Raw genomic sequence first — 16,702 nt, forward strand, 5'->3', positions numbered from 1 at the left:
GACCTCTCTGTAAAACAAGAATATGTGTTTTGTAATCTGCATCATTTGATAGTATCTTGAAGGTCTTGCTGTTAAGAGATGACAGACATTCATTATTACCTTAGCAAGAATATGTTTGTCCTTTATTATGTACTCATATGTAGTTAAAAGGACGTTGAATTTTCCACTTCGAAGCTGAGGAACAAGTGAGCGGCGCATTGCAGGGGTACCCTAAAGCAGAGAGGAAAGAATGAAATAAAATAGATATATGTCTTTACAGTCATGAATTTGCAGACACAGAGCAAGCACATGAACCTACAGTATCATATACAATATACTGATATACCCCAGAGTGATTTCCCCACTGGCTTCCAGACTGTTAAGCTCTTTTTATGTGCCAGTCTAGTCTCCTCAGTGATTTCTTGGCCTTACCAGCACTACAGCAACCAAACAGCAAAGTATTCAGCTATGTACAAAATATGTAGTATTCATTATTCGTATTACTCTAGTCAGAAGCCTTGTAACATGATAATTAACAGTTTTCTTCTGCATTTCATTATCTGAAAGTAATTACAGTTTATTACAGTCATCATCTTAGGAAGATTAACTCTCACTGCTTAGTACATAATATTCATGACAAAACTTTACAAGCAAACAGCTTACAAACACCTATAGACATGGAGGAAAAGTAGGATCTGTTCTCATTCCTTCCACTTTATTCATACAAAAAAAAGCAAATCAAACCTTGTAAGATATTTTCACCACAGAAGGAGCCCACTTGTCAAATTCATATGTCCAATTGGATAAGGTCCTACAGAGGTTGTTAAGAAAAAGTAATATATTTCATTATTTGCTCAGTATAAACACGTTAAACTTTACGCATACACCATGTTTCCCAGTGGTTGCTGAATTTTCAATGCATTTCCTGTAACCAACCCTTATAATTAACAGTATATTAAAAAGAAGCACTTCATATACTATAACAAAATCTCTGCATCTTTTAGAGGGGAAGAAACAGAAAAAAATGGGAAAAATGTCTTTCACCTCATGTTCAGGGGCCTCTTTACAACCAATTCAGAATAGTGCTTTACATACACCTTCATATTTTGGAGAGTATTAAGGAGAAGAAAGATAATCCTGTACAGAAAGAAACTTGTATGTTATGTTACTTTTCTCCCATAAACTGAGGTTGCATCTTTTCAGATATAGCCTCAACAGAATTAATTTGTGTTCTGCTGCAGTGATATGCTATTGCCATCCAGTGCCACTGTGCAGCTTTATTTCGCTACTGTGTTGCTTCTGCAGTACAATCACAACAAACACTTTTTAAAATGGCTAAGCTGGCTGTTAGCAGGAAAGAGCAGCAGAAAATACCCTTTTCATTTTTAAACTCACTGGAACTGTGACAACAGCAGTAACTTGTAATAACATCTGGGGAGGGAGAGGGCAGGGGGAAAAGTATGTTAAAATGTCTAAGGGACTTAAGTTTCAGCTGCTCTCTATTAGAAATTTAAGAAAAAGCATTACAGATTACTTAAAAAAAAAAAGTTTTCCACTGTACTCCTGTGAAACCTGGGACTTAGTGACAATCCCCCTTACTTTTTAACTTTGTTTTAGTTAATAGGGTTTCCCCATCCATTTCTTCCAACACTAGAGCTCATTACTTTTATCCATACTATTAGGCATAGCTCTGGTATTTACGTTAGTTAGTCAGTAACTATTGTAGCAGAGCCATAGGCAGGACACCTCAAAAGAAATTATAATAGATTGCCTTGAATAAATTAAATTCCAATTCTACCATGCATCTACATGCTCTGCACATTTGGTTGACTGCAAGATTGGTAGAAGAATTATCTAATTAAAGGCCAGAGAACTTCCACACCAATGCAAGACACTTACCATATACACTTTGAAATAAGCAAACAAACAAACCCTCCAAACCCTGTATCAGTTTTACTCTGCCTGACAACATTCATTTAAAATCCAGCATTTCAAATAGCTAAAATCCACATCTTGCCTTTGGAGAAAGGAAAAGGCATTAAAAAAGTGCAAAAGAAGCGGCATTTTGGAAAACCAAGGATAAGGGAGCAACATGACAAAAAGTCATAATCTGGACAGAATTCTGAAACCAAGGTGTGACTATCGCAGATATTTCTACATCAAGGGCTAGTGACACAGTACTTAGAAGATTATCCAACATTGTTAAAGCATGATTACTTAATGTTTGATGGGGCACCTTTAAAAGAACTAAAGAATAGAGTTTTAATATCACACTTTAAGGTCAATGGAGAAAACTGCAGGCATTTAACATGAAAGGAATATGATTACTCTCTTGTGGTTTATGTGTGGACTAAGTAACAGTAAATACATGACACACTTTGCCAAGAGTGGTCAGTGAAACTAATGGAATCAAGTGCTTTTATCAGCCATCTGGTCACTCTACCAATGCCAGACAATCAGCTGGAAAGTAACGATCAAAGAAAATAGAGAATACAGGCTCAGTGTAATCCCACTGTGCACCTCTCTTGTCATTAAGTGAAAAACAAATGTGTATTGCTAATAAGCCAATCTGCAATGCTTAGAACGATAATAACAGAATGAGATTCTTTACTTACGAAAGGGGAACAATAATGAGATAGGGGCCATTGAGTCTTTTGTGCTCCATCAGGTAAGTGATGAGTGCAATAGTCTGTATGGTTTTTCCTAGACCCATTTCATCAGCTAAAATTCCATTCAAATTGTTATTATAGAGTGAAACCATCCATTCCAGTCCCTGGAGCTGAAATGAAGAATAGTAATTTCAGTTACTTAAAACCCACACAAGTAATTAATACCAGAATGACAGAAGCAAGCTTCTCATGCCCCTGCCTACTTAGATGTTAGGTTTCCTTCAAAAGTAATAAGTGCATCGGAATCTGTGCATGCCATAACACCCACTGCTACCTCCCCACCAAAAAAACAAAAAACAAAAAAAAACAACTACCATCCCCCAAAGAAAATAAAGTAATTTCTAATAACAGCTACAGGAAAATCACTACTCCTGTTTAGGGGCAGCAAAGTCCATAATATGAATTCAGATTTTACACATGGAGAATGATTTTTTTTGTACTGTACACAAACAAACACAGGCATTGATACTTAAGGTTGCTTAACATTTGTCGTTACAAGACTCTGTTCTTTAATTTAAATACTGTCAAATTTAAACTTTTTTGGATATATTTAATGCCATCTATCTGCCTCAACCAAAATCTTCCAAAAAACCCAAACCTTTCAGGTCTCTGCAACACATGTAAGACTCTCACACTTGGCCCCACCTTATACTCCCCAACTGTATAATTGGTACCATGAACCTCCATTTGGTGTTTGCTGTCCATAACTCCATGTGTCAGAGAAGATATCCTCTGTCCAATTATACCTTGTGTATAAAATCCCAGAGCTGGAAAGAAGCCAGAGCACTGCAGCCAAGGAGTGCATACATAGCTGGGCTACACACTCAAAGCAGTACTGCTAGAAAGCTTGCTCCCTCTATTGCATTCTAGCACTGAGACTATGTCCCACTTACAAATTAGCTGTAGAACTGAGAATAGGGAAACCACCCCTTCTATGACATCAGACTTTCTCCACTGACATGTTCCAACACGAAGGAAAGCATGGCCTGACCAAAGAACTCAACAGTAAGAAACACAGAAGAGCAGGAAAAAAAAAGTGGAGAAGAAAAAAGCAGATAAAGTCTACAGGACAGGGAAGGACATAAGAGTCAAAGGGAAAGTCATAAAACAAAGTCTTCTGCAGAACATTCTTGCAAAAACCAAAACCAAGCCTCAACAGTTCTGTCATAAAGCTCCTTACAAAAGTGTGCCCCTTATCTCTAGTGGTATTATTCAGTTCTACCGATTCAGTTGCTAGAGATTGCACTGAGGAGCTGAAGGACCTGATCCAGTTGGTAATCATTGTGATTGTCTGTGTAACTCCACAGATTGAATTGCTTTGCTTTTTGGCATACCAGGGAAAATGCATTGCAAAACAAAGACCTGCACAAATTAAGAGTACTTTTAGGTTGCAAAAGTAATTACAGTTTAGAAAGTAAAGGAATTATCATAACCTTAATTTCCTCTCCACGAGCACATTAAGCCTACATGGCCATCAAATTGACACTGACTTTATTTAGTGCATCAGATAAACATTCCCAGACAATGAATCACGATTATGAAATAAACAAGGCTGCTGACTGCCTCTATTGGATCCCTCTTCTTCTGATGCACAAGCTGGAAAATGTATTGACAATGAGGCAGCAAAAATGAAGAGGGCCATATAGTTGAGAAGGTGACATATTCTCTGAATGACTGAATCCTATCTCATCATAGCCACAGAGCTCCTCAGTGATGCCAGAGAAGTTATTTAATCTGACATTTTGGAATTGGTCACTGAATGACACATTCCCTTTTTGGTAAGGGCTCAAAGCAAGACACATAGAAGTGCTAAGGATCCACAACAGAATTCAAATTCAGATGGAGTTTTGCTACGAACACAGGACATTAAGTTCGGAATGGACCTCAGGAGGTCTCTAGTCCAAACCTGTGCCCAAAGCAGGGTCAGCCATGAGGTGAGACCAAGTTGCTCAGGGCTTTACCCAGTCGGGGCTTGAAAATATCCAATGATAGAGATGGTACAACTTCTCTGAGTCCCTGAGGTTGTCCTACTGGGAAAAAAGGTTTTCCTCTACATCCAGTTTGCCCCTTAGTGTTTAAACTTATGCTCACTGCCTCTTGTCCTCCCACTGTGCATCACTGTGAAGAGCATGATATAAAAATATTGAAGTGCTTTGAACAAGAGGAATCGGCTTAACTCTTGAATTTTAAGTGATTTAAACAAGCTACTGTAATGGAAGGCAGTGCTGAAGGGCAGAGTAAGCAGCAGCTGTAATCATAACACTCTGCATGATTAAGAAGCACTCCTTCTTCTAGTTCTCTACAAGTACAAATAGATATGTAACTTTATGCTATCTTGGTGAAAAAGTATTACTCTTTTCTTTTTTTTCATGCGGAAATACAAATAATTTAATGGCCTGACTGGAGAAAAGATGCTGAAAATTTGCAGGTCCCAGTAGCTTCCTAGAAAGCTACAGAATAGCAGAAGTGTTGAAAGCAGGTAGCAAGAACATTTTCAGCGATGCATGAGTTTAGCTTATGAAAGAAGACAGAAGTTCTTAGCTGTTAAGGCTACTGCATAACTATAAAGAGTACAAGACATCAGCCTTCATAGTAAAATGTTTTCTTAATTTCTGAATTTTTTCTGTCAGTGCAATGAAATACTAGGATTTTAATTCAAAAAATAAAATCCTAAAGGTTTAAATATTAGATAAAGAAATATATTATTAAGAAATCCCCAGAAACAAAAACAATAAGCAAAATTGAAAAACCAGATCAAAAAGAAGGACAGCAAAAACAAAACAGCTGGTCTGCAATGAAAAAATTGCTACAGGTATACATAGCTTGGTAGTACTATTGAAGTAATATGACTGAAATATTATCATTGATAATGATATAGAAAAGTATCATTGCTTTGTCCATATAATCCCTGATTTCTAACCTAATAGAGACCTTGTAGCTCTCAAAAGTTTTCCGATTTGTCAAGGGTTCTAACATACCATACTGAAATGTCTAGCAAAATGTAAGGTTTAGATATTTTAACATTTAAATATTTTAGCATGCTTTACTAAATGAAAGGCATATTATGCAGGAGCCTAGCATTACTACAAAACAGACAGCTCTAGAACAGGAGTTTCTGGCAAAGTTTTAAGGTAACGACAACTAAATTTCTCACCTGATAATGTTTTAGTGTGCCATTAATAAGAAGAGAAGACTGCTTCTCCACCCTTTCTGTGATTGCATGAGCAACAGTGTAATAGGATTGAGAACCTCTAGCACTATACTGCATACTGTATTCATCATCCACATCTTGTTTGGCTGTCCTGGAACACAGAGAACTAAGGTAAATTCCCACAAACAAACAGGTACTTTTTGACAACAGTTTGCATATTTAAGTGTAAAGAAACAGAAATTCCCAGCCGTGGTGAGTGTGCCCAGAGTGTGGAAGCTACTTTTTAAGTAGTATACAGCTAATACCAAATGATCATGTTCCTTCTCCTGCAGATGTTCATATCAGAAGAGCTACTACAACTCACTGAGATCTACAGCAAACTACTTTTGGGGAACCCCATTATAAGAAATCATAATTCCTAACAAAAAGCAGAACCTAAAGAACACTCACTCAATGATTTGCTTAGCATCTTTCTCAGAAACTTCCTCACTGTTAGGATCCAGATGTATCTTCTCATCTGCTTCTAACCTGCTTGATTCTTCTTCATCATCCTACAAAGACAGGAAAAGAACAGAAGCATTGGAGAGTGCAATATCTTCCTAAATCATACCTCCAACTAACATTCATATATTTACTGGTAACTTTCATTGGTCAATGCTTCATAATAACAGGAATCAGAACAAGAAAGTTCATCTGACACCTGTCTTGCAACAAAATTGCACTGCAACAAAACAAAAAGGTATTTTTTCATATAAGATTAACAAACTGGAAGTGACAATGTTTTGGAGGGAAAATGAAAGTATTTTCTCATTTAATGATTTCATTTTAAGAAACCTTATTCCATCTATTCTGTTCATGGAAAGTATTCCAATACTGTGCATATGTTTATATCATATTCTAGATGTGTCATACTTTAATACAACTTAAAAAACTGGCATGAGCTGCTACTTTAGCATTTTGATTTATTAACTTTTTGGAACTAGATTACATCTTCACTTTCTTTTAAATCGTTTAATTCGCCTTCTGGCTACAGTTGCAATGTATGAAGGTGGATAAATTTTGCATTTTATTGAGGGCTCTTCAACAGCACCTGAACAATTTGAAGAAAAGGGTACCGTTCAACAACATAAATTCTCATCAATAAAGCATAACAAAATAGTGCTCTGACTTCTGCAGGTGCATTCTTGTCATAATGATTTCCCCAGCTCTAAAGAACACCAATGCTAAAAAATTTTTACTAAAAATGCAGGCACATCTCTTTTGACGTTCCTCCTAGAATATCATAGGATGTGGTCCAAATCTAAAAGGTATCATGTCTCATCCCTTACCTCAATATTGAGTGTCTTGTAGGATTATATTAACAGTGATTAGTCCTACACTCAGTATCTGAATTCTACTTCTAGTTCTACCACTAGCCTGTTGATTGAACACTGCTCTTCTCTACTCCTCTGTCTCTCTCTCCTTTAGAAAGTACGCTGATGAAAAATGCTTTGTCAGGATTGATTATTCACAGTATCTAATATTATGACCCTACAGGGTCAGAACCTTAGTGTTTTATAACATTTTTATTAGCTTAAGATTCTTTTTAGAACTTTTGTAATGGAAGTATTTAAATCACTGTAAAATACTGAATCAAATAAGCCTAGGTTTAACAGTTTGAGTGTAAGGCTCTGATATTTTAATTAACATAATATATATTAACAACTCTGTTATTCAGAGCAGCCAATGAAACTTTCACTACATAAACGCATCCTACAGTCTTGAGAGCTTCCACCAGCACCAACACATCCCTAAAATGTTTTACTTGTTTAATTTAAAATTTAAGGCTACGCAAAACAAATACATACTAGTTTGTGTCTCTATGATCAAAGGTAAGTCAAGTCTCAGCAAGCATATTCTTGCCCTAAAGGACATCTAAGATGCTGTTATACAAGCAGACAAATGAATGTACCTAAGTAGGTCCTACTGCATTGGCCTATTTCACACCCCCTCTTCCCTGAAATCTCCTGTCTCCACTGAAGAATTAGGAAAAAAGAGCCAAAATACCCTGAAAGCTCTCAAAACTGGCATGCACTTAGACAAATTAGGGACTCGGTACGTGTTTTCTAACACATGATCTTGACGAACTTCTGGAATTTCTAAAACCACCTGAGTCAGAATTACACACAATCAATAAAATTTGTCTTATCATCTCAATGGGCAATGCTTCAAAGTTAAGACTAACAAAGTAGTGTTTTCTGTAGAAAAGTATTAAATACTGTACACAAGAGGCTTCCAAAGGATTAAGGATGTTAACTTTCTTCAGCACAAAGCCACTATATGTCCTTTCCCAAGGTATACTTCAACATAGGAGCCTGCTCATATATTCTGGGTCATGATTATTAATGACCAGGATAACTTTTTCTCTTCCTCACCCAGGTTACCAGTTAGGCGTTTGCAACATATATAAAGGGCAACTGATATGGACTGAACAACATGACAAAAAAAATTCTTTTCCTGTTGGCATTATACTCAAAATGATTAGACACTTGCTACTGCTTTTCTTTTCTTCCTAATGAAAAAGGGGGAAATGTCACATAGGATAAGTACTTGCTTTTTACTGGACTACTTGTCTGACATTAAGGGTTTTTTATTTTATTTATTTATTTATTTTTTAAAAAGAGGCTACATACCTCCTCCTCATACTCAGAGCCACTTTCATCTTCACTGTCTGACCTGGGAGCAACTTCATAGCTGTATAGAGCAGACAAAGTACATGAATTAAAGATACAAAAGAAGGAAGGGAGTAAGTTCGATACAATTCCTACTCTGTTTACATGTAAGAAATTAAAAGGAAACGGAATAGGTGAAAAAGGAAGAAGAAAAACAAGAGAGAAACCCATGAAAAATACCAACGCAAATTAAAAAAAAAAAAAAAAAAAAAAAAAAAAACCACTTGCATGTATGCTAGCTACTTACCCAGGGTTCATTTCTAGCCAGGCATCCAGCTGACTTGCTTTTGGTGCTTCTGGTCCAAGAAGAACTTTGCCAGTTTCAGTATGAGTCACTTTGACTGGAAGGTCACTCATTTGACTGCTCTCATCTATGGGCTAAAAATTCAAATGATATGCTACAACATAAGATTATTGAGCTTTTATGTTTCTCATATGTAATAAAAAGAGCTAACGGCACCTGAAAAATTTACAAATCTGAACAAGCAGTGAAGTTTCATTATTAGCAACTCCAGCTTCCCACATGGCTACCAAGCCAACACTGAGTCACAGTATTTCTATGTGTAACATACCACACCTTATCACAGTATTATAGATGAATGAGAGCAGTGTGGAACAAAAGCAACTGTTGGCTTCTCTGAAAGAAGACAGAAGTATATTATGCTTATTGTCATTTAATACCTGTATGCTTTTTGTTACAGATCTCCATTTGTATACACAACATCAGACTTATGGCCTTTTTCCTCCTTCACGGATGAAGAAATGAGTCTGTAACACTTTAATTAACTTTTTAGGTAGAGAAGCCTTTTTAAAGATTAGCTGTCCCAACTTCCTCATTTAAGCTGGTAAGTACCTGCAATAAGAAGTCCCTTTACAATTTCAGGTGCTCTAACAATATCAGAACAGTGTAATTATTTTTCTGTTACTTCTTCGGCCTGTTTAATCATGATTTTCTACTTTAGAAACCTTTTGACTACTACCACTGCTACTACTACTACTAAAGAACCTTTTCATAATATATATGAACACAAAACTGGAAAAAATAATTCTGAACAGTTGTAAAGATGGCTACCTACTGATAGAGTGTATAAAACTTACTCCCTTTTCATAAATGACAAAATTAAAGAAATATGTGTGCATTTTCCAGGTGCAATTGTAACTATATTAAAGGTTTTGCTATGCCTCTTTAACTACACCAGCAAAGGTATCTCTTGAAAGTGTAGGTAAGATCTGAAGAAAAATAATAAACACATTTTTTAAGTCCTTCTATAAAAACAAAACTGAATAGAAAAAGGGCATAACATGATAGATCTTTAGGAGGCAGCATATGCTCTCTGCTTCTACTACAAAAAGAAAAAGCTAAGTATTCAAATAATGACAAAGTAAAATTATTCATTTTCAGTTGCTTCTGAGAAAGATCAAACGAACATTCAGATGTCTTAAGCCATCAAAATAGTATAATTTACTCAATGCCAGAAAGGTAGTTGACTTGCAATGTAAACAATCCGTTTTCTAAAAATGAAATGCTAGAATACATTATGCTTACAATTACATTTTAAAAAGTAAATTATGAAATACACATGGGGGGGGGGGGGGGGGGAAGGCTTTTAAGCATCTGCCAAAGCTGAGAGGGAATTCTCAGTATACTCAGTGACAGATTCAATGTACCTTTGTCTTCAACTCTCTGAAGAGAAACAAGTTAGCACAGATATTAATCTTGGTAGGTTTTTTCCTGGTTATGAACAACAAGTCTTCTTAACACATTCATAGTTGTGATTTTTTAAAAAAAGCTATAGAAATGACACATATCACTTATAAAAAGCACTGGGAATTTTTTTTTTTAAAAAAAAAAGCTTACTTGTAAAAATTTGTAAAATTCTCACCTCTCCATCAGGACCAAGACCAGATGCCATTCCTTCCGCATTTTCTTCAGCCTTCTACAACAAATCAAGAAGTGAAGAATATCACAGACAGTTTGTTAGTATAAAAAGGGTACTTTATATGATGCAAGTATTTTGAAGCATAAACAGGATTTCACTCCATGCCTACACAGCCTGGGACAAATGTAGTTAAAGTTGTGGGAGCCTACAGGTAAGAGGTAGGCAGAGTCATTACTACACACACAAAGAACTTACATGTTGTATGTACCCCATTCATACTGCTATAACCACGGTGATAAATCTGGGCCTAAAAAGTAACTAGCCTACTGAATTTCTGGGCCAGACTTGGAGCCTCAGTTCTCCTACTCTGTGGTAGTACAAACATAATAGCAACTAGTTTTAATCTGATTTACTATTAATTTTATCTAAATTGCTTTAATCTCAGTTTCCAAGGTCTCACTAAGCATCACAGATTGTATGTTTGTGCAGGCATTTTTATTCTGGATATGTACACAATTTAGTTTTGGCCTGACAGCTATCTACAAGGGGCATTTGAATTCTTTGCACTATATCTCAGTAAATTCCAGACCACAGTTGTTCAAGTTACAAACAAAAAGACCCCTAGGGCTCAGCCAACAGGAAGAAAAACTACTCAAGCTAAGCTAGATTTTTTCTTCCCAGATGCCACTCCCAGTAATAAGCAGTCTCTTTGTCAAATTCTGTCCTATTTTAAAATGTCAGGACAATATAAGGATAATGGAAATCTTCATTTGCCTCTGAACTGGAACTTCCCTAACAATTGTGTTGATGGGCAAGAAAGGATAGAAATCAGCTTCTGCTCCTGTCACAGCACTGGACTTGCAGTACTATAGCATGATTTTATTTCGGTTACAAATGTAAATGGATCAGACTGAAAACAGGAGTGATCTTTTAAATTTTGTTTATATATAAAACAACTTTCAAGTATCATTAACGTGTCTGAAAAATTTAGATAGAGTTTGTTAAGTAGTACACTGCAGGAATAGCAGTCCTTCTGAATATTAAGATGATCCTTAGTATCTGCGTCTGATCAACTCTTGCATTTTTGTCTTTTCCACACAATAGCCCTTCAAATCCATTTTCAAAGGCATGAACTTCAGATGATTGTGCAGTAGTGGACATTGGTCAATTTTACATTTTTAAAAACTTTATCCTTATTTCTTCCACATAAACTTCATTCTTTAGGACACATGTCAAATTATCTTTGTTGAGTACCCTCATAACCTGATGGAGAAGCTTATAAACACTATAGTACGCTACACAGACATCACAGATCCTACTCTATGCAAGAATAGCTGGTGCTCAGTCAAGAATATCATCAATATGGACTAGAAGGCTGCTTGCTTCAGCATTCCTGTGCAGTAAGTACATCTGCTGATGGAGAAAGCAACAGTGCCAGAACTGCAGAGCTTATACAAACAGAGGGGCAGGGTAACTCAGGACAGCACAGATCTGGCCTCAGCTGAACAGGCTACATTGAGGATAGTTTTTGCCTAGAAGACCAACAAGTTAGACCGCAGCCCATCCCCTTGCGGATGAGAAGGCTCTCTAATACAATAGGAGTTTTATAACTACAGTCAATAGAAAAATGCTTGAAAATCAAACACAGCACCACAAGCAAATAAGCGTTAAGGCTCAGTGCTGTTCACTATGCAATGATCAGTTGCTGCTGCGAGAGCATAAACATTTACAACCTATAGTCAACAAGGATGTTGGAAACTAGAAAACATACTTTAAAAAGGAGGTAAATGTAAATAATGGCAGATTCTATTACATTAGTGTTTTGGGCAATACAAAGATTTCTTAAATACATGCAGAAATACCAGTTTTATAAAAGCAGGAGCCTAAAATTTCTTGATGCTTAGTAAAATGACAAGAGAAGCTCTTCAAAGGTGAAAGGCTGAATAGCAAGTTAAACTGGCCTATCAGCTGAAAACTTTATCTGGTGTAATTCTTCCATTCATGAGAGCTACAAAAACGTGGGAGACTAGCTGAACAGGAGGCTGGAGACACAACTGCAGGCATGTTAAGATAATTTAAGAGGGGAAAATCCACCACCAGGATTCCCCAAACTTTATCCAAAAGCAAAAATTGACTCTTCTAAAATTCTGTTCTTCTAAGAGCATAGGGTTCACTTGTTAACTACGTAACATGAGCCTGGTAAAGAAGAGAAGTACTTTTCATCCTTTACTTCCCCATTGCCCTTTCTGGCAGAAACTCCTATGAGCTCTCTTTCCTTACTTCTCTTTAAGAATGAAACATGTAACTATGTTTTTTAGTAAATTAAACTGAACTTTATACATATTACAGAGCATAAAAGACTAAGTATCCAAAGTATATGACTAGGAAGAAAGACAGTGGCCACTTCCTTAAGTGGGTGCTGCAGCCACAAAACAACTAATTCACAAAATTATAAAAAACAAAAACAACAAACAACCCACACAGATCAATATTTGTGTGCACCCTTATCTCCCTAACAGAGCAAAAATCGCTTGGGCAGAAAGAAGTAAAAACCAACAGGCTGCAGATGATCAAGATAAGGTTCAGATTTTTTTCTCCTAATATTCCTCTAGGTTTTAGGCTGGGAAGAGTACCTATCACTGGATAGTAATGCAGCATATATTTGCTTCTTACTTCAGTGATAGAAAATTATGTATTCATTGACATTCAAAAGATACTCTAGTCCTCATACATTCTTCAGTGAAACTGATAAAGAGATAGGTCCGTATCACAGAGGGTAATCAACAGATTGTCAAGGAAAACAAACATTTTATCATAGCAGTGTATTTACTCCACATGCTGTCTCATTAAGGATTGTCTCTACTGCCAATTCAGTATGTTAAAATCAGGTCTGTTCCTAATGATAATACAGGTCAAGAACACTGTTTGAGTTATATCTTAATGCTGGAGGCAGTGGACTGTTTCTCTGTTAAGAACATACTCTCAACGAAAGGTATAGAGATCTCAGAGATGGATGGAAGGAAAAGGGAATTTTTTTTAGCCATTCATCCTCAAAATTATCAGTCTTTTATATACTGTTATTTATCAGCACACCTAGAGTGCTGCTTGTAAACAATGTAGACATGACGTTTACATTCATATCAGTAATCAGTAAGACTTCATACCACACAAACTACAGATGGAAATGGATTATAAAAATCCTCTTATCCATCCTCCTAGATATGGAAGGTAATCAGGGGTCACAAAAATGACAAATTATTACTTAATTCCCATTTCATACATAGAAGTTGTTTTTCATAAGGCAGTTCAGTTTCCACAACTGGTCTCTCTGACACAGTAAAATAATCTCATATACACAAAGGTAATTTTCGAAAGCTTCAAATCAAATGGTAAGAATGCACACATCAATCAATGCTACATGCAGAACACACATATTAAAAATAAACCTATCCAAGTTCTTTATTGATAGCCATTTCCAATTCTCCCACAAAATGGACTGAACTGAGTTTCAAATCTGGAGGTCTAAGCAAGCTACCATGTGTACCAACTGCATAAACCAGATTACATCATCTTCTTGATACAATGTATTTTGGAGCCATATACTTTTTCTAATTTACATGTCTAGCCCATTTTTGCCTGTGGAAAGTTCATCAGCAAATCAGTCCACAGTTTTCTATTCCTGCCACAGTCCACAATTTTCTATTCCTGCCTCCTTCTTGTCCTCTTTGGAATTAACGCTAGCAGATTTCTTAGAGACTTCAGTGGAGGAAGGTGATTTCACCTAGTGTTAAGAATGTGGCAGTGTAGATGACTTTAAGCATTCTGATATCTGTAAGACAACCGGAGATCACTACATTTACCAATGTTAAAATCAGATTTGTAGATGAGATAGCCTAGATTTGTCAGCTGTAACTACTTGCCTTCTTTCTCCTCCTTCTCTTCTTCTTCTCTTTGGCTGCTTGTGCCTGTTTGTGCTCCCATACCAGATTAGTCAGATTAGCCACATACTCATCTGTTTGCTGCAATAGGTAGGCCAGGCGCCTGTCTTTCTTTTGGTCAATCAGCTTACGGTAGCCTTCTTCATCTTCAGCCTAGCAATACAAAACAAACATCAGTCATGACTGAAATGCTTCAGAAGAAACACCTAAAACTCCTATCTCAACAATCATATGTCACCTTAGTTGGGATGTTATGAGCTGTGTGGGAAGAAAAATAAATTAGCGAAAAACTTTGGAAGATCAGTCGTAGGGGGTCGTACACTTGTGTTAATAGGTTGTACTCTATCTGGAGGCTAACAAGTGGGGGTACCACAGAAATCTATTTTGGGACCTGTCCTGTTTAATATCTCTCTCAATGACCCAGAAGGAAGGGGCGAAGGGCACTCCTGTCAAGTCTGTAGATGATACAAAACTGTGGGAATCAGTTCATTTGTTCAAGGGTATGGCTGCCATTCAGAAAGACCTGGGCAGGCAGGTCGACAGAGCCAACAGCAACCTGATGAAATTCAGCAAAGACAAAGACAGAGCGTCCCAGAATAGAAGAGTCCCTGGCTACAATACAGGCTGGTGAAATCTTTAGCTTAAAAAGCAGCTGGGGGCCCATTTAAGCCCAATGTGAGCCAGAAGCGTGCTCAGCAGTTGCCCAACAGTTTAGGGGCCCTCTAACACAGAAAAGACATCAATGAACTGCAGTGAGCTCAGCGGAAGACCACCAAGATGGTTAGGGGCTGAAGCACAAGCCCTGTAAACAAATCCTGAAGGAGCTGGACTTGTTAAGCCCAAAGAGGGAGCTTCATGGAAACCTAACAACAGTCGCCCAGTAGGTATATGGGGGTTATTGACAGAACAGAGCCAGGTTCTCCACAGTGGTGCTTTGCAGGATGATGAGAGACAACAGGTGCAAGTTGAAGCAACAGAGGCTCAGACTTGATATTGGAAGCTTTTCTCCAGGCAAGCTGTGGAACAGGGGCCCAAGGGGGTTGTGCTGTTTCTGTGGCTGGAGGTTTTCAAGACCCCACTGAACCAAAGCCTTAGGCAACCTGGTCTGTCCTCATTACTGATTCTGCTTTGGGCAGGAGGCTGGAGTAGGGACCTGAGTTCCCTGACTGCCTGAGTGACTCTGGGATTCAGGGATTCTATGATTCTAAAGATCTCCTACACTCATGGACTGATGATGGAAAATTCTACAATAATTATGGCAGGGAATGGAGAAAATTTATATATAAAGCAGTACACTGGACAGGTTACAATGCTGGGAAACAAATGTACTTGATAAGTCTCCTACCAAGATGATTTTTCAAAGACAAAGTGCAGTTAAGCCCATACCCAGAGAACAACTATGAGAGCTGGATGCCGAACTTACAGGTAGTCCTCTTTCCAATATAAGCAACAATCTTTTTCTTCTAGGTGTTAGAAGGAAATTTTATTTTGGGCAGTTTATCTATCATCTGTTTACTCTGGTGTTATTTCATCTTTGATACAGGCCATTATCAGAGACAGGGTTCACCAGACCAGCCACACCTGAGTCATTCTGGTAACCTCTGTATCCTTACGGCACCACACAAGTGGGTTGTTATGGGTAAGATATATGATATATTATTTGTGGGTGCCGTAAAGATATAATTCATTCTTTGAGCATGTCAGGAAAATATAATGAAAGCACCACAGATGCCATTGCCAATTTTGGCCAAAACAACTTGACAAATAAATTAACAATCAAGGAAATATATAATGCCTTATAAAAACAAATATGAGTAAAAAAGACATTTAAAGACGTTTACTTTCAAAAAGACAGCACACTGGAAGATATAATCCCCTGCCTTTCTGGAGACATACCAGAACCACACTAAGCTGGCAAGAGCTGCTGTAATTTTCAAATTCAGCTTGTAAAATTCAGTTTGCAAAATTCAATTGTAATCCTTAAGACATCAGAACTACAATGCTCAAAAAGCAAGGTTTTATAACTATTATTATTATTACTGAACACAGAATCATTGTAATCTAGCCAAGGTACTTCCCTTTAAGCATTCTAGCTCGTCCTGACAGTATTTTTTAAAGCATTACAATTAAGGCTCTTGCATGGGATACATACTAGTACTAATGAGCTGTGACATAATCACCATTTCTATCCTAGTCAATGAAGAACAACCTGTACAATGAATTCAACGCTGCTGAAAAGATAGATATGCTAAGAGAGTTTTGGACATAGCACATTTTCCTTGACCAGGCCAAGTGTCTAAGCAGAGATGTTTTAAAAACCTCTAGTATATACCTCCAAATTAAAACATATCACAACTGGGGTCAAATTAAATAG

The 16,702-nt window shown here is 37.1% G+C and overlaps 1 protein-coding gene across 5 annotated transcripts in view; it reads right to left on the reverse strand.

The window, feature by feature from the left end:
• SMARCA2 (SWI/SNF related, matrix associated, actin dependent regulator of chromatin, subfamily a, member 2) overlaps positions 1–16,702 on the reverse strand; it is a 122,694-nt gene that overhangs the window by 66,397 nt on the left and 39,595 nt on the right. For all 5 annotated transcript variants that reach the window (XM_026100512.2, XM_026100510.2, XM_064501868.1 and 2 more), the window contains 9 exons: positions 14,311–14,481; positions 10,394–10,447; positions 8,758–8,888; positions 8,472–8,532; positions 6,250–6,350; positions 5,803–5,950; positions 2,595–2,758; positions 724–790; positions 100–210 (listed from right to left, as the gene is read on the reverse strand). In XM_026100512.2, coding sequence (XP_025956297.1) covers positions 100–210; positions 724–790; positions 2,595–2,758; positions 5,803–5,950; positions 6,250–6,350; positions 8,472–8,532; positions 8,758–8,888; positions 10,394–10,447; positions 14,311–14,481 — 1,008 coding nt within the window. The remainder of the gene's footprint in view (positions 1–99; positions 211–723; positions 791–2,594; positions 2,759–5,802; positions 5,951–6,249; positions 6,351–8,471; positions 8,533–8,757; positions 8,889–10,393; positions 10,448–14,310; positions 14,482–16,702) is intronic.

Source organism: Dromaius novaehollandiae, chromosome Z (genome assembly GCF_036370855.1).
Source record: "Dromaius novaehollandiae isolate bDroNov1 chromosome Z, bDroNov1.hap1, whole genome shotgun sequence".
NCBI classification, from domain to species: domain Eukaryota; kingdom Metazoa; phylum Chordata; class Aves; order Casuariiformes; family Dromaiidae; genus Dromaius; species Dromaius novaehollandiae.